A 27,051-nucleotide genomic window follows, 5' to 3' on the forward strand; every position below is an offset into this window, starting at 1 on the left:
TGCTGCTGTTACCCTCTCTGGCGAAGGGTGGGGGACATCAGTCCTGGAGGGGAACTGGGACAGGGAGAAGGGGCATTTGGGGAGGTGGGGGGTGTAGGGCTGGCCTAGTAGTGGTGGGGGGAACTGCTAGGAATCTTTGTCCTGGGAGGCTCAGGGAGGGGAGAAATCCTTTAGTGCCCTACTTTTTTTTTTTTTTTTTTAATATAGGTTTGGGGAATCAGCTTTCCCTTAGGGTGGGAGGTAGGAGAAGTAGAGAGACTTGTCCTAGGAGAACCTGGCCCTTTGAGAAGTTTCTGTGCCATGGTCTTAGCTTTCAGCTCTCATTCACACACTTCCCCTGCTGGGTGACCATGTCCTTTAAACGTGTTTCCCAACAAAGCTTAGACTGGCTGGGCCCCCTTGACAGCTCTGGAGGCAGATGGGGAAACCATCTTCTAGAGTTCTCTTTCCCTGCCATAGAGGCTAACAGCCCTGATTGTCTTAAAGGCTGCCTTTCTGAGTGCCAGAGTCTCAAGGTCTAGGAAAGGCTAGGCAGCATGTGTGGTGCAGGAGGAGCCCCTCAGCCACACTCTGAGGCTGGCTTTCTCTGCACGCCCAGGCTGCCCCAGCACTCGGGGTGCTTCTCTCTGCCAGAAGCGGTCCTCGGCCCAGCCCCTCCCCGGGCTGCTCCCAGCACTCTGGTGACTTGACACTACCGTTTTTGCTGCTGCTCCTTTTACCTCCCAAACCTCCCCTCCCCCGCCTGAATTGGGAATGAGGCTTTGTTCTGGGGTGGACTCAGCATTTCTCAAGAACCTACTATGTGCCCAGGCAGCGCTCACTGAAGTGAAGCCCTGTGCGGACTCAGGCGACACCAGCTGCCCAAGACACAGCCCCTTCCCGCATCTCCCAGGGACCTCCCACACCTCCGTGTGACCTCAGCCTGCTGTGCCCACCCACCCCGCTGACCCCGCGAGCGTGCTTGGGCTTGGAAAGGCACGTCTGTGGGCGTGAGACGGAGCCACAGCGTTCGGGGACTAAGGGGAAGCCAGGTAAGTGACCACGCTTGGTCCCATCCTGGCTTGGGGACGCTGGGGAGGGAGTCCAGCCGGGGCTGTCAGGCTGCCCGCCCCCTCCCCCCTCCCCCGGAGAGCTCAGATGTTGCCCGCGGTGGTGGAAGAGGGTGTGTGGGTGTCAAGGACTCACAGACCAGGCTCTGCTGTCAGCTGGGAACGGATGAGGGTTCCATACACTGCTTCTGAGAAAGGTGAATTAGGAGCTGGAGTGGGGGGCGGTAGGTGAAGAGGAGAAAGAGGAAAAAGAGATGCGGGTGAGGGGTTACCGAGCTAGGACCGACCTTGCTTGAAAGGAAAGGAGACGTGGCAGGCAGGGAAGTCGGAAAGATGAGGCAAGGGCGGGAGGGGCTTTTCAGCAGTCGGGGCCCTTTCGCTGGAGTCTGGGGCCCTTTCTGCAGGAAAGGGGGGTTGTTCTCGCTTGATTTTTCGGCTGGTCTTCCCGAGGCTTTGCCCTGGGGGCAGCAGCCGCTGGCGAGGGTGGGGTGTTTCTCGGCCCGCAGTTTTCTACAGTGGGGGCTAAGGAGGAGAAGGGGGGAAAGGGGATGTAGAGGGGTGATGGTCAGGGCGGGGGCGAGATGAGATTTCTCGGGGGGTGGGGTAGCAGCTGGGGGATTGGGGCTCCAGGGTCGGGTCACCATGGGATACCGGCTCCGGCTCTGTAGCCGAAGAGAAAATCCAAGAAGCCGGCAAAGAAAACCACCCCCCGCCACCACCCTTGGCACCGTACCCCTCCCCCCAGGCCCCACCACTCCCCGCACCGCCTCCCCCGGCCGCCTCGTGCTGCCCCCTGCGTTGGGACGACCGACCCACGGTTCTGATTGGTCGGAGACCGGGAGGGGGAGCCGAGGGCCGGATTGGCTGGCGGGGCCAGCGCAGGGCGGGGCGGCTGATTGGCGGAGCTGGCCGAGGGGCGCGCTGCTGATTGGCTGGGGACGAGGAAGCAGGAAGGAGGGCGGCGGAGGCTCCGCTCTCGGGGAGTTTGTGGGGGAACCGCGAGCGGCGTAGCGGATCCCGGAGCCCGGCCCCCGCCGCCCGCCCGTCCGGCTGCCTGCCCCGCCCGTCCGGCCCCCGCGGTCCGCCCGCCCCGGCCAGGCGCTCCCGCCCCCCCGACGGCCCCGCCCGGCCGCGGCCCCCGCTCCGCCCGCCCGGCCCCGGCCCCCAGGAGGAGGCGCTGACGCAGCAGCGTGGAGCCCGGGAATTGAGCGCCCCCGGGGGGTTCCAGCCGCCGGATTCCAGCCCGGCCGGGGCCTGCGGGCGCCCAGAGCCGCGCCGTCCGCGCCGCTGTCCGGGTGAGCTAGGGGCCGGGGTCGAGGAGGTGGGGGTAAAGGCACGAACAGGCGAGAGGGAGCAAGCAAGGGAGGTAGACGAGTGGAGGGGAGAGAACCGGCCGCCCGTCAGCGCGCCCCACCGAGCGCGCCGCGCCGCCGCCCCCGCCAGCCCGGGAAGGGACGGACGGACGGACGACGCGAAGCAGGTGCGGCCGCTTGCTTGCTCGCGCCGTCTCCCTCCCTCCGGGTCCGGCGCCGCGGTCCCGCCATCGGGGAGCGCAGCGCGCCTCGAGGTGACAGCCCCCGGGGGCCGCCCGCCTCTCAGGCTGGGGGCGGGGTGGGTGGCGGCCGCAGGGTGGCAGCTTGGCCGGGCGGCGGCGGCGCGGGCGTCCCGGGCCGCGGAGGGCGGGAGGACGCCGGTCGTTTCCTCGCCGCGGTGGAGCGGGCTCGCCTCCGAGTGCGCGGGCGGCAAGGCCCCCGCCCCCCCCCCCACACCGCGCCCCCTCCCCCCCATCGCGGTCCCAGAGGCAAGGGGCCGCGGCCGGGGGCGGCGCCGAGGGATCGCCCGCTCAGGGTGGGGGGCGCCCTCCTGCGCTGGGAGCTGACCGGTTATTGCTGGGTGGGGGGCTGAGGCTGGGGGCCACACCGGAGCCGGGGGTAGTGTAGACCCGACCCTATTGGGCTGGAAGGAAGGGAGGCGCCGAAGACGGAAGGGAACCGGTTCGAGAAGCGAGTGTGGGCCGCGGGAGGCCCGGCGGAGACCGTGCGGAGCGGCGGCCGAGTCCGAGGTGGGGCGGGGGGAATCGAAGTTGTCAGACCGCCTCCAAGTGACAGCGGGACCCCATGCTCGCGGCCCGGCCTGGTCTGGCCCAGCCCGCCTCTCCGCCTCTTCTCCGGGGCCGGGGGCTAGGTCAGGTCGGGCCCGAGGGGCCCGCTTCGCGGTGAAGCGCCGGACAAAGGCGGCGCCTGAGCGGGCGCAGGTGGTGGCGTCGGGGAGGGGAGCAGGTCCGAGCCACCCACCCCGAGGGGCGGGCGACAGGGCCGGACTCTGCCCCAGGGATTGCGGGGGGCCAGGGTGCCCGCCGGGAGAAGCTGCGACAGTGGCTCACCGCTCCAGCCACAGATCACCTCCCGGTTCTGGGAAGAGTGGGGTCGACCCGGCTGGAGCGGAGAGCCAGAAGTGGGGTTGTGCACACAGTGGGCCTGGCCGGTGGCGACCGGGTTAGGCGACACTTTGGTGAGCCACTCTAGAGCCTGCTAGGAATGAGGGGTTTCAGCAAGCAGAGTCTGCCCATGAGGAGAGGTTTAGTCCCACCTGGGACATCTAGTCGCCCATTGTCGACAGTCTTAAAAAGGTAGAAGACCAGTTGGATTGGAGACTAGGAGATAGCCCCCAAATGTGCTGCAGCAACCCATCCACAACTGTTTTCAGCACTTTTCTTTAGCCAAGAAGGTACCCACAAAGGGTAATGAGAAGCTGGAATTTAATGATTAAATGAAAAGGTTTCCAGTCTTTCTCCTTTGTGCCACCTGAGAGACTATCCCACCAGCCTCTCCACTCCCATGTCTTCTGAAAAAAGGAGAAAAGGGCCCAGCACATATCCTGTCTTGGAGGGATACCACTGTCCTTGGCTGGCTAGAGGACACTTGGGAACCAGTGGCTTAAGCTCTTGAGTGCCTGTATCCCCACCAGTGATCATTTCTAAGCTGGATGCTGTTTTCCACTTGTGAAAACTCACCCAGAACTCGGGGCTCCTCATGGGATCGTATACCTCTGTGAAGAGTTGGGACCACAAAGACAGGGAGATTGAAGCTGTTCTGATTGTCCACTTTTGCTGAGATTCTGGGTTCAGGTCCCACCTCAGGTAGCTGTTGGGTTAGGAGCTGTAATCCCATCAGGGGAATGTTGCATGTCACTCCTGCTTAGTGTGGACATGGAATTAATTCACAGCCGCCCTCCGAACCCCTCCTCCAGAAGGGTCTAGAACCCAGCCTGGGTGGAGTTGAGGCTTGTGGGAAAGGGAGGTGTTATCTTATGCAGGAGATTCACGTTTGTTCTGGGAGGATTTAATTGTATGTCTAAGATTCGGAGAACGATGAAGAATTTCAAGACCTTGTCTCCTTTAGGGCTACACAGCATGTGATTTCTTTTGGTGGCAGTCAGAAGGGGGTGACCTGGTCTGGCCACTAGAATATAAAAGGCAATTGCCGAACAGTGTTTCCCTCTTTGACAGGCTCTTACCTGTCAGTCCGGTCAGGTGTTCAGGACGGTTTGCTCTGGAGAGTTTGCTCCAGTGAAGAGTTTCTCTGTTTTTCGTATCTCCTTCCTTCCTTTCCTTTCTGTTGCTCTGCTGTCCCCATGGCCGGCCTGTGTTGTCGTGGCCTGGCCGCCTTTTTCCTCCTGCTTCCTCTGGCCCTTCTGATCAGTCTGTACACAGCTGCTAGACGATTCTTCCCAGAGCACTCCTTCTCCCATGCCATTCCCCTGTCCACACACTTCCAGTGGTTCTTCTTTTCCTGCAGCCTGACCCTAGAAGGATCCCCTCAGCTCTCTCCTGGCCTGGTGCAGTGATCTCCCCGCATCATTGCTGCTTCTGCTTTCTCTAGTTATCCCCAGTGAGGAGCCTCTTGCCTTTCTCTCCTCCTGAACCCTACTCATCTTTGTTTTGCTGTCATTCAGGCCCCTCCAGGCTAGCATTGCTTGCCTTTGAGATTGTGACCCTGGGTTTTATAACATGGTATTTTCTCAAGTGGTTTTGTAGGTTGATAGTTTCTTAAAGAAGGGATAGTATAAGTGTTAAAGCGGTGTGTGTGTGTGAGAGAGAGAGAGGGAGAGAGAGAATATTACGGGATTTCTGGTATACTGCTCTGCATGCTGTTATGTTGAATGAAATAATGCAGTTGGCTACTTAGTTGATTCGGAACAGGGGAAACCTTCCCTTCTTCCAAAGAAATGCTCAGTATGGAGTCCTTGGTGGTTTCCAACCTTTTCTGTCAAAGGCACATAGGGCATGTTTGGGATGCTTTCGCTTGGGGAACAATTGAAACTTAGCTGTTGTTTCTGATACTCCGGCTGGTGGAGAGTTCTGTCCTGTGGATTGCTCACATGACACCATATAGACGTGAATTGGAAAAGAGCTGTAATCCTGTTTTCCTCCTATCCCACCAGGCCTTCTCTCCACCCGGCTTTGCTGCTCTTATGCAATTTTCCTTGTTGTCCATGCTAAATGAATCCATATGTTTTATCTCTTCTCAATCCTGGGTGTAAATGAGGGAGAATACAGTTTTGAGAACAGAAAAGAAAAAGATTCCTGGGTCCGGCCGCTGGACAGGACTTTTGGGACTGGCATGGGAAGAGGTGTTTATCACTGACATCGGAGGCATGATCAGCCCCATACTGGACCCATCCCATCGAAGGGAAAGCTCTGATCCCAGCTTTCTTGGAACTTCCGTTCTTGTTTACCATCAAACCTTGGACCATGGGGAAATGGGAACAAGAGCTGGTGACTGGTTTGAGTCTAGACAGTGAAAAAATAAATTCTGCATCCATCCCCTTTCCCCCAAACCTCCCTTTTGTGCCCCAGTTTGATGATTAATGGGCCAGCATTTCCCTTCCAAGCGGGAAGGCCACCCCTCACAGTTGCCATGGCAATGCAGACCGCTCCCGTCAATTAAAAAAAAATCCCTACTACTTCTCTCCTCCTTGCTTCTCCTGTGGCAGGAGACAGGCTACCTCAGAATGCATCTCCCGGGCTCTCTCCTCAGCTGCTCAGGCTGTTTGGCTGTGGGTCTTTGAACGCAGTCCTTCCTCTCTTTCTGGGGTCTGCCTGAGTTTCATTACCCTGAGCCAGTAGTGTCCTTTTTCAATCCAGCAGTCCCTGGAACACGTCTGTGAGGAAGCAGAGAAAATGACTTTATCCGCAATGCGAATTAAAGACCACAGTGAGCCCTCAGCTTTCTTTTCTTTTGGGGTTAAAAAAAATTCCTTCCGTACCTTCTCTCTGCTGGGTAGAGGTATAAGTTGGGGATGGTTTTGACATCCATAAAGGAAGTTTCAGTAAACCTGGAAGGAATTCAACCTCCCAACATACCTATTTCATATTGAAGTCGTATGGGGATTTTCATTTTATTGATTTTCGTCTCTTCCCACCTCTCTATCCCAGCATTCGGGAGGACTTGTGTGTTTTCATTTTATCTGTCCTTACTCCTTTTGGCCTTGCTCCGGCAACATCTGGCCTCAGTGCCCTGTCGCAAGGTGAGTCATGAAAGGAAAAAAAAAATCTTAAGGGAAAAAGTCTCTGGAGTTGAGAAGTAGCCTGTGTTGAACTGAGGCTGCCAGCCGAAACTGCTGGGTTTATGGAGCATTATATGAACAGCCCCAACATTAAAGAGCCTCCTTTTTATGAATGGGTTGCGAAGAATGTAAATAAAGCAGCATCTCTCAATGGGGAAGCATTTTACATAAGCAGTACTACCCTGGCCCAAGTATTTATGGGAATTTGCTAGCTCAGTCTGGCAAGGCTCACTTCCTTTGTGAACTTGCCATTGTGCAGGAGACTTCGGAGGGATAAGGAGAGTGCTCGGTTGGACACCGAGGGGTGCCCCAGCGCTCCTGCTCTATGGGTCCGTGGCCTTGACCCAATGGGCCAGCTCATGGCTAGAATGCCTGTTAACTTTGAAAGACAGAAAATACAGAGAGTATTCAAGAGTACGTGAAGATGAGAACCCGAGGCTCCTGATGGCCTAGGCCCTGAGATTCTGCAGTGCCTCACACTCTGGGTTGCTTCGACCTCCCCAGGTCAGGGGGCCAGGGAGATCTTGGTGGATGAAATCCTGCCTGGTTTTATGGGAGGCACCTCACCGGAATAAAATGGGCCGGTTTGAATTTCAGCTCCTTTATGTTTCCCCTGCCCACCTCCTGGTACTACCACTAATGAGCAGTAAACCTGCTAACAGGGAGGAGGAGGAAGAGCCCTGGCGGCGGCAGCCTCAGAGGCCTGCTCTGGGCCAGACGGCTGGCTGGACAGGCCCCCTCAGCTCCACTGAGCTCCAGTCTCTCCCTTGGCTTTGCTCAGCTAAGCAGTGGCCGCCGGCCCTGGGCTTCCAGTGGTGGAATTGGTGCCCTGCCCGAGGCGATGTGCTGGAGCCGCTCAGGACCAGAGGACTGAGGGTTTGCTGAGCCCGCCTCAGGGCAAAGTCATGTCCAGGACTTTGTATTGTGTCCCAGGAAAGATTTTTCATCCAGATTCCGTTTTTCCCGGTGGGAGACACCTGCAGAGGATGGTTAGGTATTCACCTGACTCAGCATCCTACAAAAAAAACAAAAAACAGTGTCCTTGAGAGCCTCTGCAGGCCTGATCCACCAGGAATAAACGAATGGGTTTGTCTCTGAGCCTTCCTGAGATTTGAAATGGGAATTTTTTTCCGAGGCCCTGTGACCGAGTTACCTGAATGGGAGAAATGATAAGTGACTTCTCTTAGTTAATGGGATCAGTGCCAGGCCGGAATTTGGTGTCTACATCTTTTTTTCCTCAAATCCGTTTCTTTTCGGGGTGGGGGGCAAGGTGCTTTGACACCCCCGCCCACCCTTGATTGAGGAGGTAGGGTATGCTTCTGCCTTTTGGGACCCGAGGACCTCACCGGGAGTGGTGTTGGCTGCTGCTCCTTCTTTTCCATCTCTGGCCCCAGTTTGACGGTTTGACGCTCCTCCCCACCCCGACCCCCAATGTGGCTCTTTCAGTTTCCTGCCTGCAGAGGAGAGGGGTGGCCCACCCTTGTCCCCCCCCCCCCCCCGCCCCGACCTTGAGCCTCCCTGTCTAAAATGGGACGGGGAAGGGAGGGCAATTCAGTTTGTTAATCACATTCTCATCTGGCTGGGTGGTTTAGAGGTGAATTATTAGCGTTGAGAGGATCTTTGTAGAAATCATGGGAAAGGTGTTAGGGTGCTGTTTGATGCCAGGATACCCTGACAGGGATGCCAGAAGGGAAGATGGATTCCCATTCCTACTAAATCAGAGCTGGCAGGCCCTCCTGCCACATGCCTGGAGAGGGGTTCACGCAGATTCCACAGAACAGAGAGGAATTATAAAGTGGATTAAATGACTATAAAACATGATCTTCAGAAAAAATTGGAAGGACTTAGATTTATCAGTGCAAAGAGAGCTAGCCATGGGACAATTAATACATCTTTGACTATTAAGATGGCTGTTCGGTCCACGTGCGATGACCAGACTTAAGTCCGCGTTGCAGTTTGGGCTGGAGGGAGATTGCATCTGGTTCAGGAGATGTGATGAGATGTATGGGGGATGTGTGGAGCCCTCTCTTCTGGATTTATTGTAAAATGAAGGCAACATCTTTTCGAAGCCCTTTTCCCCTTCCTATGATATGAAATGGATTTCTTCCCAGAGTTGACTGGGGACTTTGAGCAGACTTTGCTGTAGAAACAAGTCTGTAAAAGTATGTGGATGTTCCCTGGCCGGCCGGCCGCTGCCATTTCACTGCAGTACATCTTTGGTTCCTTTGTGGTGAAAAGTCAGGGAAAATGACTAAGGTGTTAATACCAGCAATTAAAACAACACAGAAAATGTGAAATTGACTGTGCAGGTTTATCTCGAATGTTGGTCAGTGAGCTGTCCTGGGTTGCAGCAGGGGTGTCGGCTCTGGGATGGACACCAGGTGCCCCGCCCCCGGTGTCCCGCCACCACTGTCCATACCCGGGGAGTGTGGGCAAATTCTTTTACCCCTCTGTACCTGTTTTCTCCTCGTTTGGATGAGATGGTAGCAACCCCCTCGTGAGGCAATTGTGAGGATAAATGAGAGTGAACGTTACATGTTTAGGGTGGTGCTGGGCAAGTAGTGAGCGCTTGACAAACATTAGCCATCCTGTTAGACTAGAAGCTTCGGCAGTGAATCAATTCTCTACTCTGCACACTTAGGAGATTTGAGGCCTGATAATGCTGGTTCTCTGCTGCTGAGTTCACCTGAATGTCTGTGACGTTCTTTGTCTTGATATAAGTGTGCCTCTAGTACCGCCCTCACCTGCTTAGTGCTTTGGAGTAAGAAGTGGAACGAGAGGAGTATCTTCCTGAGATAGAGCTGGGCAAGCTGGGGGAGAGAAGGAAGAGGATGGTAGTGGAAGAGGGTGGTGCTATGTAAATAGAGATTTCCCTGAAGTAGCCCTATTGAACTGTTGATCACACTAAAGAGGCACAGCACTCCCTACTCCAGGGAATGGGGGAGAGTTTTTTTTTGGGGGGGCGGTCAGAGTTTCCAAGTGATGCCATCAGTCTAGAATAGAAGTGTTGAATGGGGTGGAGCAGGTGGGCAGCCAGATCTCAGTTCATTCGACGAGCTCTTATTAAGCTCTGGAGGTGAGATTTAGTGCTAAGACAGGCAGAGCCCGCCTGTCCCCATGGGGCTTGGATCCTAATGAGGGTGTCACTAATCACTTACTTAATTAGTTACCTGTGAGGTATTCGTGTTGGGTCTAGTAGGGCTGGCCTCATGGTTCTCACCGTGCTGGTGGAACGTTGGGAAGGCCCTGTCTTGGGAAGGCCCTGTCTTGGGTCTTGTTCTTTGAGGCTGAGCACCCCACTGGAGAGTCTGAGGGCAGAGCCCCCAGCTTGGCCTGGCCAGCCCATTTCTTCTGTTCAGGACGAGAGACAGCACTTCCAGGCTTGGCAGACCATCTTAGCAATCTAAGTTGTTGGTTCCTGGAGTGTCCTGGTGGTTGAACCAACACATATCCTTTGCTCTCCTGGGCAGGTGCCCAGAGCGGGTTGGTGAGCTCTAGTTGTGTATTTGTTGAAGAATTGTGTATCAGTAGCGTGACATTTCCTGTTGGTTTTGCAGAGGGCCTGTTGGTGAGCTCTGGGGGGCCCTGTCTCCATTCCTATTTGATTTCTCCCCCACTGTTCATGGCCCAGAGCAAACAGGTCCTGCTCCAGGAGCAGCTGCGCTCCTGGCCGAGCCTGGCCACTCTGGGGTCTGTGTGGGAACATGTGAGGGAGCCTTAGCCTGGGATTCTCTTGTCCCCCAGACTGGAGGAATCCTACAGGGAGCTCCTAAAGGTGAGTCTGGGAACAGTTGCATTTGTCTCCTGCCTCGAGACTTCAGCTTTGGTCTGTTGCTGCTTCCTACATCCAGACATTTCTGAAGCAAAGTTCTCAGGCTCCTGTTCCCTCACTACGCCTGGCAGGAAGCAGGCCCAGCTCCGATTTGCCCTCCATGAAGTCGCTGTGAGCCAGAGCTCCCCACTCCAAGCCCCATGCACCCTGTTACAGTCCTTGTCACACTGTCTTGTCCTCTTTTTTTCCTACCAGTCCAAGCCCCAATTTCTTCGTCTCTTTGGTGTTTTTCTTCTGCATGTGGCCGAACACTTGACATACAGGGGAAAGGAATAAGCTGGTAGGAGCACCTGGTGTATCCCAGGCATTCTGCTGGGCACACTTCTCATTTAACTTGATCCTCCTGATGGCTTTGCTGTGTAGACAAGGATACCAGCGCTCAGGGAAGCTCAGGCTGTTAACCAGCCCCACTCAGGGTTAACAGCAGCACGGAGTGGCTTCTGGCCGCAGTGGGTCTCACATAAGTTCTGTGGAGCCCCAGTGAGAGGCTGGCCGGCATTGGCTAAGTGAGGAAGGAAGGTCCCAAGAGATGCCGTGTGCCTGGGAATGAGCAGTAGGGGCTCGGCTTAGCTGGACTGGCCACCTGCAAATTTGGGACCACCTTGTGTGGGGGGGGGGCATGGCCTGGGAAGAGGCTGGGGCAGGCACATCGCCTTGAGTGGGTACCTGTGCCTTTAAGGAAACCCTCTAAAAAACCACACTTTTGCATCGCGTGTGATGACCTTCTGATTTGCCAGGTCAGGGTTTCTTAAAGCAGAGCACCGAGGTGTGACTGAAATATGGTGCTCTCTGCCCAGTGTCCCCGTTTGGTGGTCCACGTGTGTCTGTTGACTTCCGGGTCCTAGTGGTACACTGCCTCTTTCACTGTCAGCCCCTACCTGAAGGAAGGGCTCACCCTGCAACCAGGGCGCTGGCAATTTCTAGCGAGGAGATTCCTTCAGCTCTACTACTGTTAACTATATTCCTGTACTTAATTGCAATTCTCAGATAAAATTGGAGGTCCCTTTGTAGTTTGACTCCGAACTCCCCTACCTCCCCACTGAGATTTGTGTTCCTTTACAGTAACAAGAGGCAGGCTGTCTGGCTTTGTGTCTGAAGCCAGAAGTAAGTGGGGGTCCTGGGTACTTGGGTACAGATGTGGGGCGGATCTGTGGGGATCCCTCCTGCTGGGATGGTCACAGCACATAGAAACAGCCAAGATGGGGGCTGGGGGCTGGGCTGGGTTGGTGGAGGTACCAAATGCAGGGGAGGAGGGTGACCTTTGCTGCTGGGCTGCTGCTACCTCTCTGGGCTCCTGGGAGCCTCTGGTGTGAAGTGTGAGGAGTAGGTGGTCTGATGGGCTGTGAATAGGCTGAGTGCTACTAAGGGAGGGCCCAGCTCCTCAGATGACCTGAAGGCAGTCTATAAAACAAGCTGTTTCCAGACAGGTTGGGCCAGTTCCCTCTGGTGGGTGGGTGCTTCCTGCACAAGTGTTGTAGGACCCCAGCCTGACTGCGGAGTGAATTGGGTGCCCACAGCTGGGGAGGTGAGGCTGGTGGCCAAGACCACTGCTTTCTCTTTGAGGGCAGCCCCCTGGGGGCTCGGGTGCTTCTGCTCTCTGTGGGTGCTTCTGCTCTCTGTGGATGTTCATGCTGAAACAGCAGTCTGATGGCGGGAGCTGGGGAACTCACGCCTCCTGAGCCCATCTCCTGGGCCTTTCACCATCCAGTTGAGTGTTTCCCGGAGGCATGGAGCAGTTGGTTGGGGTTTGGTGGGGTATAGTTTCTGCCCCTGTCCACTTGTGTTGTAAACAGAGCCCCCCACGAGTCCCCCCAGTGTCTCCATCCATTCCCAGGGTTGACACTTGGGTGTCTTTGGTAGACTAGAAGTTGAGCAGAGTTCAGGTGCAGGCTGGGTTTTCAGGTTTGTCACAGCCCACACAGCTCCAGGCCCTGATGTGGGGAACCCCCGGGGCCAAGCCAAGGGCAGATTGCCCTCCTCTGTCTGTGGGTCCGGAAGGCCAGGTGGGGGCGTATGCTGGCCCGCCGCCCAGAGACTCGTGTCATCCTCACCACCAGAAGGTCCTTCTGATGTATCCATTTGAGATGAGGAATCTGAAGTTCAGGGAAGCTAAGTAAGTTGTTTAGCAGGGCAGAGCTGGCATGCAAACCCGGGACTGCCTCCCTCGAAGGTTTGCTGCTTTCCAGTTTACCAGCAATGGGGGGATTCAAGAGAGGCCAGCCGTGACTGAACCTGCCTTTAGCATAAGACGTTTCAGCAGCTTCACCTGTTTCTCCATGTAGTAGCACTAGCTACATTTAAATGAACAGGAGCCTGCCTTGTGCTCTTGCTGCGTTTCTTCTCTGATAGGAGGTTGAAGAAACCCAGTGCTCATGAAAATCTCTTATCCCTTTGGGGGAAGTTACACCAAGAGAGCGTGCAAAGGAAGGCAGTGCTTAACTCAGTATCAGTTGTGTGACTTTGGGTATCATTGGAGGGAGGTGGCTTGGGTCAGGGACCTTCCTGACCCTCACCCAGATGACCACCTGGTCTGCCTTTGCCTAGGACTCCCTCCCTCCCCATACTGTCCTCCTATGGAAAATAAACCAAAAAGCTGGAAATGCAGAATTTGAAGTGCAGTGGGTAATCGAGGTTTCAGGAAGGGTAGTGGAGCAGAGCCCTGGGTCCTGAACCACTAAGAATGCAGGTGGGTATACAGTCTAGAGCTGAGTAAATACGGGGTAGAGAGAGAGCAGTAGCCAACCTCTTCCTGCCGCAGGGCAGCCCCTGCTTACAGGAGCATCTGGGCTTGACCCACTTGTATTCCCTTCAACGGTGCCTGCAGGCCTTTGACCCTCCCTTGCCCACAGCCTCTTGGGTGTACTCTGCCTGTGGGAGTGGGAGTGGATGTGGTGCCTGATGCTGTTGCAGGTTGAGGGCAAAAGGCAAGTCCTTCCTCCCTTTCTGCTCCTGTGGGGAGGACTCCTGCTAGCCCTGGACAGACGTGGGATGCAGGATAGTGACGCTTCAGCTGGGCATGTTGGGCTTGCTCTCCCCCTCAATTGCATTCCCACAGTGCCTGCGCCTGTGATGGCCTCTTTGCCATCTTTAGGGTACACTTGTGATTTGGGATTCAGCCTGTGGTTTGCTGAGTCTTTGGCACAGAGGACACTGGCCGGTCACTGTCCTTCATGGCAGCTGGCTCTGTGCTCATCGGAGCTGGGGACAGTCAGACTGGTTTTCTTCAGTGCAGGATAGCTTGACACAGTCTAAGAGAGTAGTCATAGGCCCCGGGGAGTCCGTTTTTGGAACCTTCTCTTTGGGGTACCCAGACTCCCCATGCCTGGCAGGATAGGGCTTCCCCAGAGAAGGATCCCACACCCCCTTCTCTCTTGGCAGTGGTAGGAAGTTCCTGGTTGGGCTCGTGTTGGGACAGGGCAGCAGGAGGATTGGCAGAGCTGGAATGGGAACCATGCCTCCTGCTTTCCCAGGGTTTTCTTCCCCTGTGGGGCTGGGCCAGCCCTGCAGGTTAGAGGGGCCTGGCAGTCTGGGAGCCCCCTCTGCCCAGCCCCACCCCAGGGAAAAACTGCAGCTGAAGTTCTCATAAGCCTGGCTTCAGAGCATGACTCACACTTGCTCTCCTCAGATTGGGGTGCGGGAGGCCGGCAGCTGAGTCCCCATCCTCTCCTCAGGACGGTGAGTGACGCTGCTGGCCTTAGGCACCACGTGAAAGCCAGGAGTTCTTTTGCTGGTGACAAAGGGATTCGGTGGAGGCTCTCAGGCTTGATTTGGAAAGGTGACATGCACCCTGTGATTTAGAGGCTTCCTGGGATCCGGGGACAGTGGGTGTCCCTGAGGGACTGGGGAGCTGAAAGAGTAAGACACTGAGGAGAACACATCCCCAAGGTCTGGGGACAGGCTCCTCTCCCAGCCTCTCCCCGCTGAGACCTTTTGCATGTTGAGAGGGGGAGGCTGGGGGGGTGGGGCCAGTATCCCAGAGTCCTCCCTTGCAGCTGGTCCACTAGCAAACTGGGGGGGGGGGGCAGTGGGACAGGCCAGTCCCCTCTCTAAGAGCTCTTTTGCTTCCCAGGCTTGCAGGCACCTCCCTGAGCTCACTGTCTTTCCCATCTGGCTCCTCCTTGCTCTGTACTTGGTGTCAGGGTCCTTAAAGGCCACAAGCCCAGGTGACCTCAGCCTTGGCCCCCAGCCATTCCTAGTCTGACTCCTCTGGTAACTTGGGGCCTGTTGAGGGGCTTCAGCTCTTGCTCAGCTGTGCGGCTCTTGCTCAGCTCTTGCTCAGCTGTGCGGCCTGTTCCCGAATCCTCTTGTCCCCGGGCCCTTTGGGGGTGGGGAAGGGCTGGGCCTAGGCTTTCCTAGGAAATACAGATATGCTTCTTGTTGGGGCTCCTCCTCCAGCACAGGGGTGCCCCTTGTTTGCGAAAAGGGCCTGTGGATTATAAACAGCTAGGATGCTTTTCAGAGTGAAAGGAGGCATTGCTAATAAGCCTGCTGAGCAAACAGGGATGGGGGGCCACCCTGCATGGAAGTGGGGGGGCACTTAGGGAGCCTAGCAGACACCTGGGATTTTTTAGGAGCTCTCTGTCTGTGCTTCAGGGGAGGAATGGGTTTGCCCCCTCTGCCACTGTCTTGCCCCAGCCTGGTCTCTGGGCAGTGGCAGGGCCCTGCACGTGGCCAGAGCATTGCCTGGCACAGTGCCTCCCTTTTCCAGTTTTCCGACTCCTTTCTGAGCCTGACACCCACGATGCTCTCAGCCTGGTTTTCCGAGCACTCTTTCTCAACTAGTACAGTGTGTGTGGGGAGAGAAGGTACCCAGTGACCCCAGCCATTGGCCCAAGGCCACAGGAGCTCGCGGGGAAGGGCTCAGGAATCCCTGGGAGCCCTCAGGCTTGGGGCTTTCAGGGTTAAATCCTGGCCCAGCAGGGACTGCTCCCAGCCTCTTGGGGAGAGGGAGTATGAATAACAATAGCAGTGGGGAAATTGTACTGGAAAGCCTGGGCCTGCTGGGTGGGAAGGGGGTTGCCGGGTGCCTGGGAGGGCTGAGCCTTGTCTGGCACCTTATTTGGCAGCACCTTGCTTTGGATTGGGGAGTAGGTAGGGAGTGAACAGCTCAGTCGGCTCTGACCACTGACACTGACGCCTCCACCCCCCCCCACCCCCACCCCCGCCAGTTCTGCATTGCCTTGGCCATGCCGGCTTCCAGGATACAGCCCAGCTCTGGCCTCTCATTCAGGACGGGGCCCAGGTTGCCCCAGGTATGTTGCGGGGTATTTGCTGAGCAAAGTTAGGGGATGCTGCCTGGTCATGGGCATTTTCTGCCCAGTGTTTTGGGCTTCCTGCCATGCATCCCCACAGCCTCCCCCCGCCCTCACCCCAGTCCTCTTCTCTGCCTGGCATCTTGCCTACCAGGAGGGAGACCTGAGAAGTAGGACAGGATAGCAAGGCAGCCCTGGGCTGGTTTATCGGTTTGTCTCCAGTTAGTTCTTCTCTTTGATGCTTTTATTTCCCTACTAGAGGCTGGTGGCGGTCTTGTATGTGTTCCTACCCAGGAATGCTGGTCCTCGCCTTATAGGCATCCCTTCTCTAGGCCCGGGCACTATTTGTGCTGCCCTTCCCCAGCGTCTGAATCAAGGTGGGGCTGGACCCTGGGGCTGGCTGAGACCTCCCTGGTCCACTCCTCAAAGCCAGGCCTTTCCGTTCAGGGGTTTTTCCAGCAAGGCCCAGGTTATGGCTGCCCTGCTGTATGTGCCAGGCAGGGTGTCCCCACAGGCTGGACTTTGCTTTCCTCTGCAGCCAACCAGGCGGGTTCCTCACCTTAGTTCCTCGCTATCCCTGTCGTTATCTTCCTGTGGCCAATCTCAGAAGCCCCAAGATGGGGGAAGGGTTGGTAATGTTGTCAAAGGAACAGATGGGCTCGCATCACCCCAGCCTCATCCTGGCCTGGTGTCTTCAGAGCCTCTTCCTGACCTGTGATAAGTATCTAGCGGGAGAAGGACAGGTAGTGAGAACTGAGCACTTTGCCCCCAGCGCCTTCTGTCTTCTGACCCCAGGGTCTGCATCCTTCCATAGGCCCTTGAAGGGCTTAGTTCAAAGAAGGACCCTAGGCTAAAAGAAGAGTGGGGCAGCTAGCCCATGCACAGCTGTTGGTAGCCTGACCCCACTGGACCTTTGCACTCTGGAAGAGAGGTCTTGGGAAAATCCAGGCTGTAGATGGATGGGGTGAGGGTAGGCTGGAGTTACTGAAGCGGGCGGTTGGGGGGTGACACTGGACGGGCTGCTGCAGAGAAGGCAGGCCGGGCAGCTCAGGATGGGCTCGTCTCATTGCCCGCCTTCTGCCCTGCAGATTGGGAGTACTCCATGACACACACACGGAGGAAGTCCCTTCCCATGCTGAGTTCGGGCCCCACTGGCCGCCGGGAGCCCCTGCAGATGGAAGGCAGCAGCACGGAGCAGGGGGCAGAGAGCGTGGAGGCAGGTGTGCCTGAGAGCCCAGGGCACCTCACGGGGCGCCGCAAGAACTACCCGCTGCGCAAGCGCCCGCTGGTTCCTGAGAAGCCCAAGGCCTGCAAAGTGCTGCTGACCCGCTTGGAGAATGTGGCTGGTCCACGGAGCGCCGATGAGGCCGACGAGCTGCCCCCGGACCTGCCCAAGCCCCCGAGCCCAGCCCCATCTAGTGAGGACACCGGCCTCACCCAGCCCCGCAAGAGGCGCCTGGCCTCCCTCAATGCAGAGGCCCTCAACAACCTGCTGCTGGAGCGGGAGGATGCCGGCAGCCTGGCAGGCACCCGTCGCAGCCGAGGGGGTGACTCTCACCGCAGCCGGGACAAGGACCGGGCCGCTGGGGGCTGGGCCTCCTCCAAGAAGCGGCCCCGGCTCGGGGACCTTGGAGGAGGAAGTCGGGACCTGTCCCCAGAGCCAGCGCCAGATGAGGGTGCCCGTCGAGATGGTGACCCGGCGCCCAAGAGACTGGCCAGCCTGAATGCGGCTGCCTTCCTGAAGCTGAGCCAGGAGCGGGAGCTGCCCTTGAGGCCACCTCGTGCCCATCCAGAAGTAGATGGGCGTGCCGCAGAGCCACCAGCGTTGAGGGCTCCCAGGCCAAAGTGGGCTAATAAGGTCAACAGCAAGAACTATCCCAAGACCCGGCAGGGCCCTGGCTCTGGGGAGGCTGTAGGCCCACTTGGCTGGCAGAGGCACCCTGAGGAGCCGTGGCCGTCTGCCACCCCTCGTGGGCCAGCCAGCCAGCCGCCTTACCGGCCCTTGAGCCAGGCTCTGGAGAGCCCCTTGGGGCTGCGCCCCCACCTGCCGCTGCTGATGGGTGGGCAGGCAGCCTTGAAGCCAGAGCCTGGGCGCCCAGGCGAGGAGTCGCCTGCCCCCAAGCAGGAACTGCACCAGCCTTCCTTCCCTGCACCTCAGCTGTCCCCCCTGCCACTGCCCGGCAACCCTGCCCACTACAGCGGGCTGTGCGGCCGGCCCGAGCTCAGCTCACTAGGCAGCTTCTACCTGTACTGCAGCCAAGACGGGCTGCAGTGTGGAGGCTACTCCCCCTGCCCCATGCTTCCCGAGGGCAAGTTGTCCCCAGTGGCTGCGCCTAACGAGGGGCTCCTCTTGGCACCAAGCTCAGTGCCTGCTGGCACCCCTTTCCAGCACCCTCCCTGGGGCTCTCGCTACTGCTCTAGCGAGGACACTGGAGTGAGTGGCTACAGCATCTGTGAAGTGTTGCCGCCATCTCTTACCCATATTGGCACTACCTGTGGTGGCTGTCCGTACAAAATGCCTTTTCCAGCAGGTAAGCCTTCCTGGCTGTGGGATGTCCCAGGGACTTAGATGCAGAGTCCCAACAGGGTGGGCCACGGAGTGGGGTGGGGCTCCTTGAGGTCTAGCTACTGCGTGGGAAGTAGGGGGCTTTAGGAAGGGATGACTCCCCCAGTTTCACACCCCAGACTGGGGTAGTCCCAGAAAAGGGGCCCATGTCCCTTAGCTCTTAGCTCTGTTTTGTCCCCACTGTCTGTGAGATTTTTTGGCATGGCGCTTAGGTACTAGCATCGTGGCAGGGGAAGGGGCAGGGAGAGCCACCCATCCCTCCCCGTTGGGACACCCATTCGTCTACTCTTGAGTAGCAAGTTGGATGTTGAAAATAGGGCTTTTGCCAAGTCATTCCTGGATCCTTCTGCCTCCTTCAAGGAGGGCTAGAATTCTGCTTTGCAGGAGCCCATTCCATCTGCCTGCTGGCCTAGCTCAGTGTTCATGGGAAGGTTGGTGGGTGCCAGGCCCCGTGCCAGCTGCAGTAGGACTCCTTCGCCCTGGCCAGACAGGCCTTGAAGGAGAGGTGGGACCCAGACATAGCCCCACCTTGCCAGGGGCTAACAAGAGCGGGCACCCTCCAGGAGCAGATAGGCAGAGTCCCCTGGCCCAGGCAGGATGCTAACAGGGCCCTTGGCTTTGGTGTCTACCTTCCTAGTGAGGCCTAGACACCTGAGAGGCTCGTGGTGCAGCTGCTGAGACACCCCCCACAGGGCTCTCTTCCCCCAGACTGGCAGGGGTGTCCTCACATGCCTCTCCAGCCTCTGTCCCTGGCTCCTGGGTGGAAATGAGGTGACCAGAGTCATCCTGTCTGGCAGGTCTGCCCTGCTGCTGATGAAGTGGCAGGGCTCTCCCTGCCACCACCCCACACCCCTTCTTGTAGGGGTCTATAAAACAACTTTATAGACCAGTTGACTCTGGCCAGACTGGTTGTTTCAGGTTTTGGCGTGAGTTAGAGCTCTAAGAAATGAGATCAGGCTGCTGCTTGGGCTTTGCCTTCTTTTTTTTGTACCACTTTCCCACATCTAGACACCTAATCCGTGGGACCCAGGATCCTGTCCCCTTGCCCTGGAACCCCAGGAAGCACCATGTGCTGGGTATTGTTCAGAGCGCTTTACATATGGGAGGCCACATGGCAAGTAATTGAGTACAGATCCTTGAGCCAGACTGCCTGGAGTGAAATGTTCTCCCCTACTTCCTTAGACACGTGACTGTGGGACAAGCCAGGAACTGCTCTGTGTCTCAGTTTCCTTAATTTATAGAATGGGTCATGGTACTTAGCTTGTAGCATTGATGTGAGGATGAAATAAGTTAATACATTGATAAGAGAAACACCCAGGATCCCCTGTATGATAGCTACCACCCCTCCTTCTGTTGCAGGGCACGGAGAGGTAGTGTGACTTACCTGAGGTCACACAGCCAGTGAGTGGCAGGTCTGGGGTTCATATCCTGGGCTGACGCCAGCTCCCCTGCTCCTAAGCTCTGTGGGAGCCTTAAAGAATAAGTCAGAGCTAGAGACACTGTTCCCATTGCCCCCCTTCTTTCAGGCCAGTGGGGAAGATGGAGATGGCCTTGGGCCAGCCTCCAGGGGCAAGAAACACCCTTGGCCAGTCACTCTGATAGTCCACCTCAAGGCCCCTGACTCCACTTGCCACCCCAGCGACCCCTGGCTTCATGCTCAGAATGGAGACAGGAGCAGGCTCTGAAAGCGGGGGCACCAGTGGGGTTACTACTCATCCCTCCCTGTCTTCACCTCCCTCTCCTTTTTTCCCAGAAGGCTGCAGGTCCCTAGGCCAGCTGGAATTTCCCCTCCTGGAAGCCGGCCACCCTGCCTCACCTGCCCACCCCCTCCTGGGATGCCCTGTCCCCAGCGTGCCACCTGCAGCAGAGCCCGTCCCCCACCTTCAGACACCAACCTCGGAGCCCCAGACAGTAGCCCGTGCATGCCCTCAGAGCGCCAAGCCTCCTAGTGGCTCCAAGTCCGGTCTGCGCACAGGCTCCAGCTGTAGGCACACGGCGAGAAGCAAGGCCGCCTGCAGGCCCAGCCACCCCAAGCAGCCACGGGTCCAGCGCCCACGCCCACGCCGCCGCCGCCGCCGCCGCACGAATGGCTGGGTGCCTGTTGGGGCTGCATGTGAGAAGGCTGTCTATGTCTTGGTAAGTGCCAAGTGAGAAGAAATGTGGCAGGGGGACATAGGACCTACTAGGAGAGGATCTCAGGAACCCTTGGCTTTGGCCTCTCCTGAGAGGTGACAAGGGACTCTAGCTGACTTACACTGTGGGAGCTGATCATGCCGGCCCAGCCTGCTTCCCCAGCCCTGGCTGATCTGGGATCACCTGTCTTGGGGAGGTGAGGGGGTACACAGTCAGGATCGGCTGCTGGTCTCCGTCTCTGTCACTGACTCTCAGAGAAGCCATCTCAAGTGTCTTCGCCTCTCATCCTTGATCATGCGTGCGGCCTCTTCTGTCCTGGATTATAAAATGAAGGACTCTCCCAGGGGCTTTTTGGATAAGTGTACGTAGAGGTAAAGTTGAGATAGAGAAAAAGTGATCTAGGAGCATGAGGGTTGATGAAAAGAGTATCGATCGACTAAACTGGATGGAGCTAAGGCGCTCTCATCCTCACCACCACCCTGTGAGGTGCGTATCCCGTGTTTCTGTCCTCATTTTGTAGGCAAGGAAACAGGTATAGCAGTGGATTAAGTCATTTACTCAGGGCCGCACTACTTCACAGTGGTGGTTTAAGGGTCAAAACCAAACCGCCCCAATAGGAAGTTTGAGGACCTTCTCAGTGCTGGGGCTTGGAGCGAGAGAACTGGCTGCTGGGGTATGGTGGTCACAGCGCAGCCCCAGAAGCTTTAGGCCACTTTCCCATGCCTGTTCCTATTTTTTATCCTTTCTCCAACCATGGGGAGCTCCCACCCCATCCTGCCCCTGAAAGCCAGGCTTAGGGAGAAGAGGCCACTATGCAAACTGCTTTTGTCGCTTCCCATCCTCAGTGGTTTGCCCGGAGGAAAGCACACAGAGAATGTCTTCCTCTCACCCCCTCCTTCCTCCACTCCTCATGAGCCCGTTTGTGTCCTTGGTTGTTGCTCAGGATGAACCAGAACCAGCCATCCGAAAGAGCTACCAGGCGGTGGAGCGGCATGGAGAGACGATCCGAGTCCGGGACACTGTCCTCCTTAAGTCAGGCCCACGGAAGACGTCCACACCTTATGTGGCCAAGATCTCTGCCCTCTGGGAGAACCCTGAATCAGGTACCCCCTGCCTGGAGTCTCACCTGGCACTCATCTCCTCATGTTCTTGGCACGGAGGCTGCCTTCCACTCAACCGATATCTGCTGTTCGGAGGGCTGCAGATGGCCTTGTAGCTTGGGTCGGATCAGCTCTTTAACCTTTCCACCCACCAGGACCTGGGCATCTGTCCCCCCACCTCACCTGTCCGTGCCTCCCCAACCCCTTCTGCCACCATGCCTGACAGCACTCCAGGCCCCTGATCCACCAGGCTTGGCCCAAGGTGGGGGATCTGGGTGGCTGGAGCCTGTAGGATTGTCCCAGACGTCGAACCTGGGCAGGTTGCCGGCCTGCCTGCCTGTCTGAGTGACTCTGAGGTCACCAGCTCAAGCCCTGACTGCTTCTTCTGTCCCCCTAGGAGAACTGATGATGAGCCTCTTGTGGTATTACAGACCAGAGCACTTACAGGGAGGCCGCAGTCCCAGCATGCACGAGGTGAGTTGCCCGGCGAGTACGGCAGGGAGGGCAGAGGTGGCAGAGGGAGAAGTTGTGGCACCAAAGAACATGGTGTGGGGAGGCCTCCATGGGCAGTCAAGTCATTGTCGCCTGGGTTTTAGCCTGTTTTCCCAGCACTGCCCCACTTTACATTTCAAAGGAATGGTAGCCTTTCCCTTGAGAGAGGGAGCAGGGAGGGAGACCCCCCAAGGGCATGTCAGAATGGGCGCAAGTGGCTGTGTCCTTGTGGCACCAGGAAAGGGGAGGTGGAGCTATACACCTAGTCCCTTTTGCTGCTGGCCGGGGCATGAGAGGGAGGAGAGAAAAGGCTTAGAACACCCTGGGCACTCTCCTGGGCAGCGTGTGAGGAGAGGTAGTGCCAGCGGGTATGGTCACTTGGCCCCCAGCCAAGGCTCCTTTGTGCTTCTTTGCCCTTGCTGGACTTGTCGTTTCATGGGGGAGATGAGTACCACTTCCCTTCTCCTCCCCTGAGCCAGGGGTGGAGGTCAGGAGGCTGATGACATGGAGGTAGGGAGATGGGTTTTGCTGGAGCAGGCTGTTCCTGAGTCTCATGGGACCTGGTAGACACTAGGTGAGGAGCAGGGAGGCCGAAATCTGGGGGCTGCTTCCTGGCCTTCTGGGCACTAGCTGGAGTTATCTCAGGTCAGGAGGCCCAACAGAAGAGTTAATGTTGGCCTTGCTTCTGGCGTTCACGTGCTTCCAACCCTGGTACCAATGTCCCCCTCTCTCTCCTTGAGCCTTTGCAGAATGAAGTCTTTGCATCAAGACATCAGGACCAGAACAGCGTGGCCTGCATTGAGGAGAAATGCTACGTTCTGACCTTTGCCGAGTACTGCAGGTAGGTGCTGCCCTGGCCCTTGGGCTAGCCTCTCCCTTAGACTCCCCAGGGCTGTTTAGGGGCCTGCCTGAGAGCCCCAGGAGGACTCCTTCACAGGGCCTGACCTCCCAGAATGTTCTGCCTCACAGCCTTCTACCGTCTGATGTTTATAGAAGAGAGAAAGATTGTTCCTTCTCTGAGGCAGAGCGTTGGGGGCGGCATTTGGGGGTGGTTACGGAACTGTCCGCAGAGAAGCGTCGAGAATTGGCAGGTGTTGGGAGGGAGGTCCCAGCAGATGTGCTCCCCCCAGTGCCCAAGAAGGTGGACAGGCAATGGTCGGCAGAGAGGCCGGAGCGCCGGGGGACAGGGATGGAGGCGAGGCCACAGCTCCCTGGGCAGGGTGGGGAAGGGGTTGATCTTCCTTCAGAGGTGGCCACACTAAACCCAGCAAATGGCGTGTGTCACTGCAGATTCTGTGCCATGGCCAAGCGCCGAGGCGAGGGCCTCCCCAGCCGAAAGACAGCACTGGTGCCCCCCTCTGCAGACTACTCTACCCCACCACACCGCACAGTGCCCGAGGACACGGACCCCGAGCTGGTCTTTCTTTGCCGCCACGTCTATGACTTCCGCCATGGTCGCATCCTCAAGAACCCTCAGTAGCCTCCTTGGGCCCACACTGGGGCTGCCCACGGGCAGGGGGGCTCGGGGAAGGGGGCACTGCTTGAAGCACAGCACTTGGTTAAGGGGCCACGGGGGCTGGAAGTTGCTGGCCTGTGGTTCTCTTGGGTTGGGGGGGAGGGCAGGGACCCCTGTGGGTACTGGGCCCCTCGGGAGGGAAGGGGAGGCCAGGGTAGAAGGAAAGCATCACAGCCCTCAGCTTGACCCCAGGTACCTCTCTCTGGTTGCCTGGGTGGAGGAGACTTGAAGAAGCAGTCTTTCCCGAGGCTGGGCCAGGCCTGAGGGGGGCCTCTCCCAGGGGGAGGGGAGAGTCCTTCAGGAATAAGGCCCAATAAGGCTCTTCTTTAGCCTCCCCTGGGCCCTTGGAGGGGGGAGTGGGAGCCAGCTTTACCTCACCCACTGTGACCCGCTGCTTCCCCATTGGCCTGGGACCAGGCTCTCCCAGATTCTAGCACAGCTCCGACCTCCTTCCTTTGAGGCATAGAGAGCCAGAGTCTGGGTTCCAGAGCGTAGACTTTCTCTTTGTAGACTTGGGGCCTGTCCCTGGCTTCCTCCTTTGCCCCTGCAGTACCCCACAGTGCTGGGACAAGTGACCTAGTGCTGCATAGTCATGGGTGTGGCCCACTTGTGGGCGTCAGCTTCCTGTCTGCCTCCTGGTGAGGGCCATCCAACAGGTCTGGCTTCCCAGACGCTAACTGGTCAACATGGGGTTTGTCGCGTCTGGGAGGGCAGAAGGGAGCTGGGAGGGGGTTAGGGGGCAGGGGGCAAGGAAAATTGCTACCTGATTTATTGAAGACTTTTCCTCTTGCCTTACACTTGGAGGTTCTAGGAAACCTCTTGCAGAACTTCATACATGACTCTTCAAGCCACACCCACCTGGAATCAAACCAAAGGAGTGCTGTGGCTCCCCTGCCCTGCCACCCCTTACCCTAGTCTTTTGTAGATTGCACTAATTTACATCCCTGCGAGAATCAACACTGTATCAGTCCACAGACCTGCTGAGCTGCGGCCACTCACTCTAGGAGCTAAGGACCTGCATTTTCAGTTTGTTCCTGTTGCCCAAGGGCCCTGTTCTCACCTCACGCTGTTCCCCAGGGTAGGTTAGGAGGCTGGACTCCCTGTTGTCCTTACCAGGACTAGGCCCTGGCCCCTCCTACCTCCCCTGGGGGGCTCTCTGTGAGGGGGCTGGAGCAGTCTGGTTCTATCCTATTTGTACCAAAGAAGAACATGGTGGGGAGGAGGAGAGGAGCACAGAGTGGTCTGGGCCCTGCTGTTAGCACTTCCCCAGGGCACACCCCTGGGGGCAGGAGCCAAGGGGGGCAGCTGTTCCTTCTTTTTCCCTAGGAAAAGGCAGGCACAGACCCAGCTCCAGCTAAGCAGGTGACACTGGGTGAGGACAGTCAGGTTGGGTCTGGAGAGGGAGGTAGAAGCAAATCCTGAGGGCCCTCCCAGCAACCCCAGGCCCTGTGCTATCCCTGAGAAGACAGGCTCCTCCCGATTGGTCACTGGGCTTGGGGGAGGCCTAGAGGCTTCTGAGGTGAATTTACACATGGAAAGCCCAATCCCAGACCCTGGGAAGGGACTAGGGTGCCCTTGTATTGAATAAGCTGTTCAGAGGAAGGCATGGGGCAGTGAAAGAGGTTGGCAGAGAGTGGCTGTGGGGGGCTCTGGAGAGCCAGCCTGGGAACCTGCTCATTCCCAGGGTGCTGGGCCCTTGCTGCCAAGGAGCCCAGCCTCACTCAACAGGAGAGGAGATCAAGGCCCCTCCTACCCCGGAGGCAGGGTCTGCTGCCCAGAACTTAAAATGCTTTTGGAATCTCTTAGATGTGGAAATATTTTTTCGAACCTGAAAATGCAGCTGGTAGAATTTCAATGGAAGCATAATTCATGTAAAATATATTTTAGTTGATATTTTGTAAAATGCACTTTTTGTGTGTGTCGACCCTGGTTTCTCAGATCTGTATTTCAGTGTTTACAAGGGAGGGGGGGACCTTTCCTCACCTCCCTTTTGACAGAGATTAGAAGTACTTCTTTAAGAAAAAAATAAATTTGAAAAATTGTATTGATTTAGAAAAGGATCGTTTCCTCTGTGTCCTGTCATCTTTGTTGGGGGGTGTGGGGGTATGTGTGCAGAGGGGCTCACTATTTATTTTGGGGGGCCCCTCTTGGCCCTTGCTGTGCAGGGGCTAAGGCCAATAAACAAAAAAGGACAGGAAAGAAGGGGGAAAGGAGACTGAGGGAATGAGAACTTGGGTTTGACCTCTTGGGATCACAGTGGCCAGAGCTACCTACCTGGACAGTGTGAAATGCTTGGGTTGCCAGACTTCCCCTGGCCAGTGACCCCAAAACAGGTCCCCAGGTGGGTACAGGGTGAAGATAGCACCTCATCACCAGGGGTCATGTCATTGGGGAATGAAGGTCACATCACAGGCCCAGGCTTTATGACTGCCTGGCCCTTGGTTCAGCCCAGCATCAGTGTTGATCATACTCAGTGTGGGGCAAGCTTTGTGGTCATGGTAGTTCCTCGGGGACAGAGCATAGCTGCCCCCCCCCATGCTGGTAAGGACATCGGGCAGGTGTGTTTTGATAGAGGGTATTAGGGGCACAGACTCTGACTCTGCCACAGACATACCACAGCACTGCCATCAGTGTGCTGCCTGCAAGAGTCCCACAAGGTGGATGGCATCCTATCGTTTTACAGACTCCCCCAAACGAAGCGGCTGTTCTGTACTCCTAACTTTGCTGTTCCTACTAACACAGAAGATTCGTCGGAGGAGTAAGCACATATTGGCCAAATCATCAAAACATTTAAAAAAGGTTTTTTTCTTTTTCCCCCCTCTTCCAGCATAAACAACATTGTTTTAACCGATTTCTGATGGAAAGTAATCCCAACACCAGAAATCTCCATTCAATGCTACTGGAAGGGAGGAGCAGTTCAGGGAAGGCTGACCCTGAGGCGAACTTAATCAGCGGATGGTGCTTCCTGAGATTGACCCCAGCAATTGGGCAGTGAGATGTGGGGTGCCCACTGCGAAGCTGGAAAGCCACCAGGCTTCCTATTCCTTCTCTGCACTCGCCCTGCGTGCTCTTGTGTCACTAGGGACCAGGAGCTGTCTGTGAGCCCTCTAGCTTCATCTCACCCCCTAGGACTCCTCAGGCTTCTGAATTCATCTGATCAGTCGTACCTCCATTCTCCTACCAAACTCAAAGCTTCTGGCATCTTCTACTCCTGTTCCATTCAGCCCTTTTAGTACTATAACCTGGGATTAGCTGCTTCCTCCCAACAATTCCATGCTTGTGGTCCATTAATCTCTGAAGGATCGAGATTAGGAACGTAGGTTTTAAAATCAGACTGACCCATATAGACTCTCAGCTTCCCTGAGCCTCTCGATTTCCTCAGCCCTGCAGTGGTAAAGGCCCATAGTACCTGCCTCCCAGGGTGACTCTGATAACTGGAAGAGAACACCAAACACCCAGCAGGCACCTGCTTTGGTAAATGTGGACCCTGACCACACTGCTACCTCCCATCAGAGCATCACCGCCTCCCCACACATACCTAAG

The 27,051-nt window shown here is 56.8% G+C and overlaps 1 protein-coding gene across 2 annotated transcripts; it reads left to right on the top strand.

The window, feature by feature from the left end:
- Positions 1-2,174: 2,174 nt before the first annotated feature.
- On the top strand, positions 2,175-25,567 carry BAHD1 (bromo adjacent homology domain containing 1). 2 transcript variants are annotated; one of them, XM_080809492.1, is made up of 7 exons: positions 2,175-2,344; positions 16,790-18,232; positions 20,021-20,403; positions 21,344-21,503; positions 21,898-21,974; positions 22,733-22,833; positions 23,283-25,567. In XM_080809492.1, the coding sequence occupies exons 2-7, from the start codon at positions 16,804-16,806 to the stop codon at positions 23,470-23,472; spliced, it is 2,340 nt and encodes a 779-aa protein (XP_080665618.1). In that variant the 5' UTR covers positions 2,175-2,344; positions 16,790-16,803; the 3' UTR covers positions 23,473-25,567. The 2 variants fall into 2 exon arrangements, with proteins under 2 accessions (XP_080665618.1, XP_080665619.1); XM_080809493.1 differs by having other exon boundaries at positions 22,742-22,833.
- Positions 25,568-27,051: the final 1,484 nt, after the last annotated feature.

This window comes from Martes martes, assembly GCF_963455335.1.
Source record: "Martes martes genome assembly, chromosome: 7".
Classification (NCBI taxonomy): domain Eukaryota; kingdom Metazoa; phylum Chordata; class Mammalia; order Carnivora; family Mustelidae; genus Martes; species Martes martes.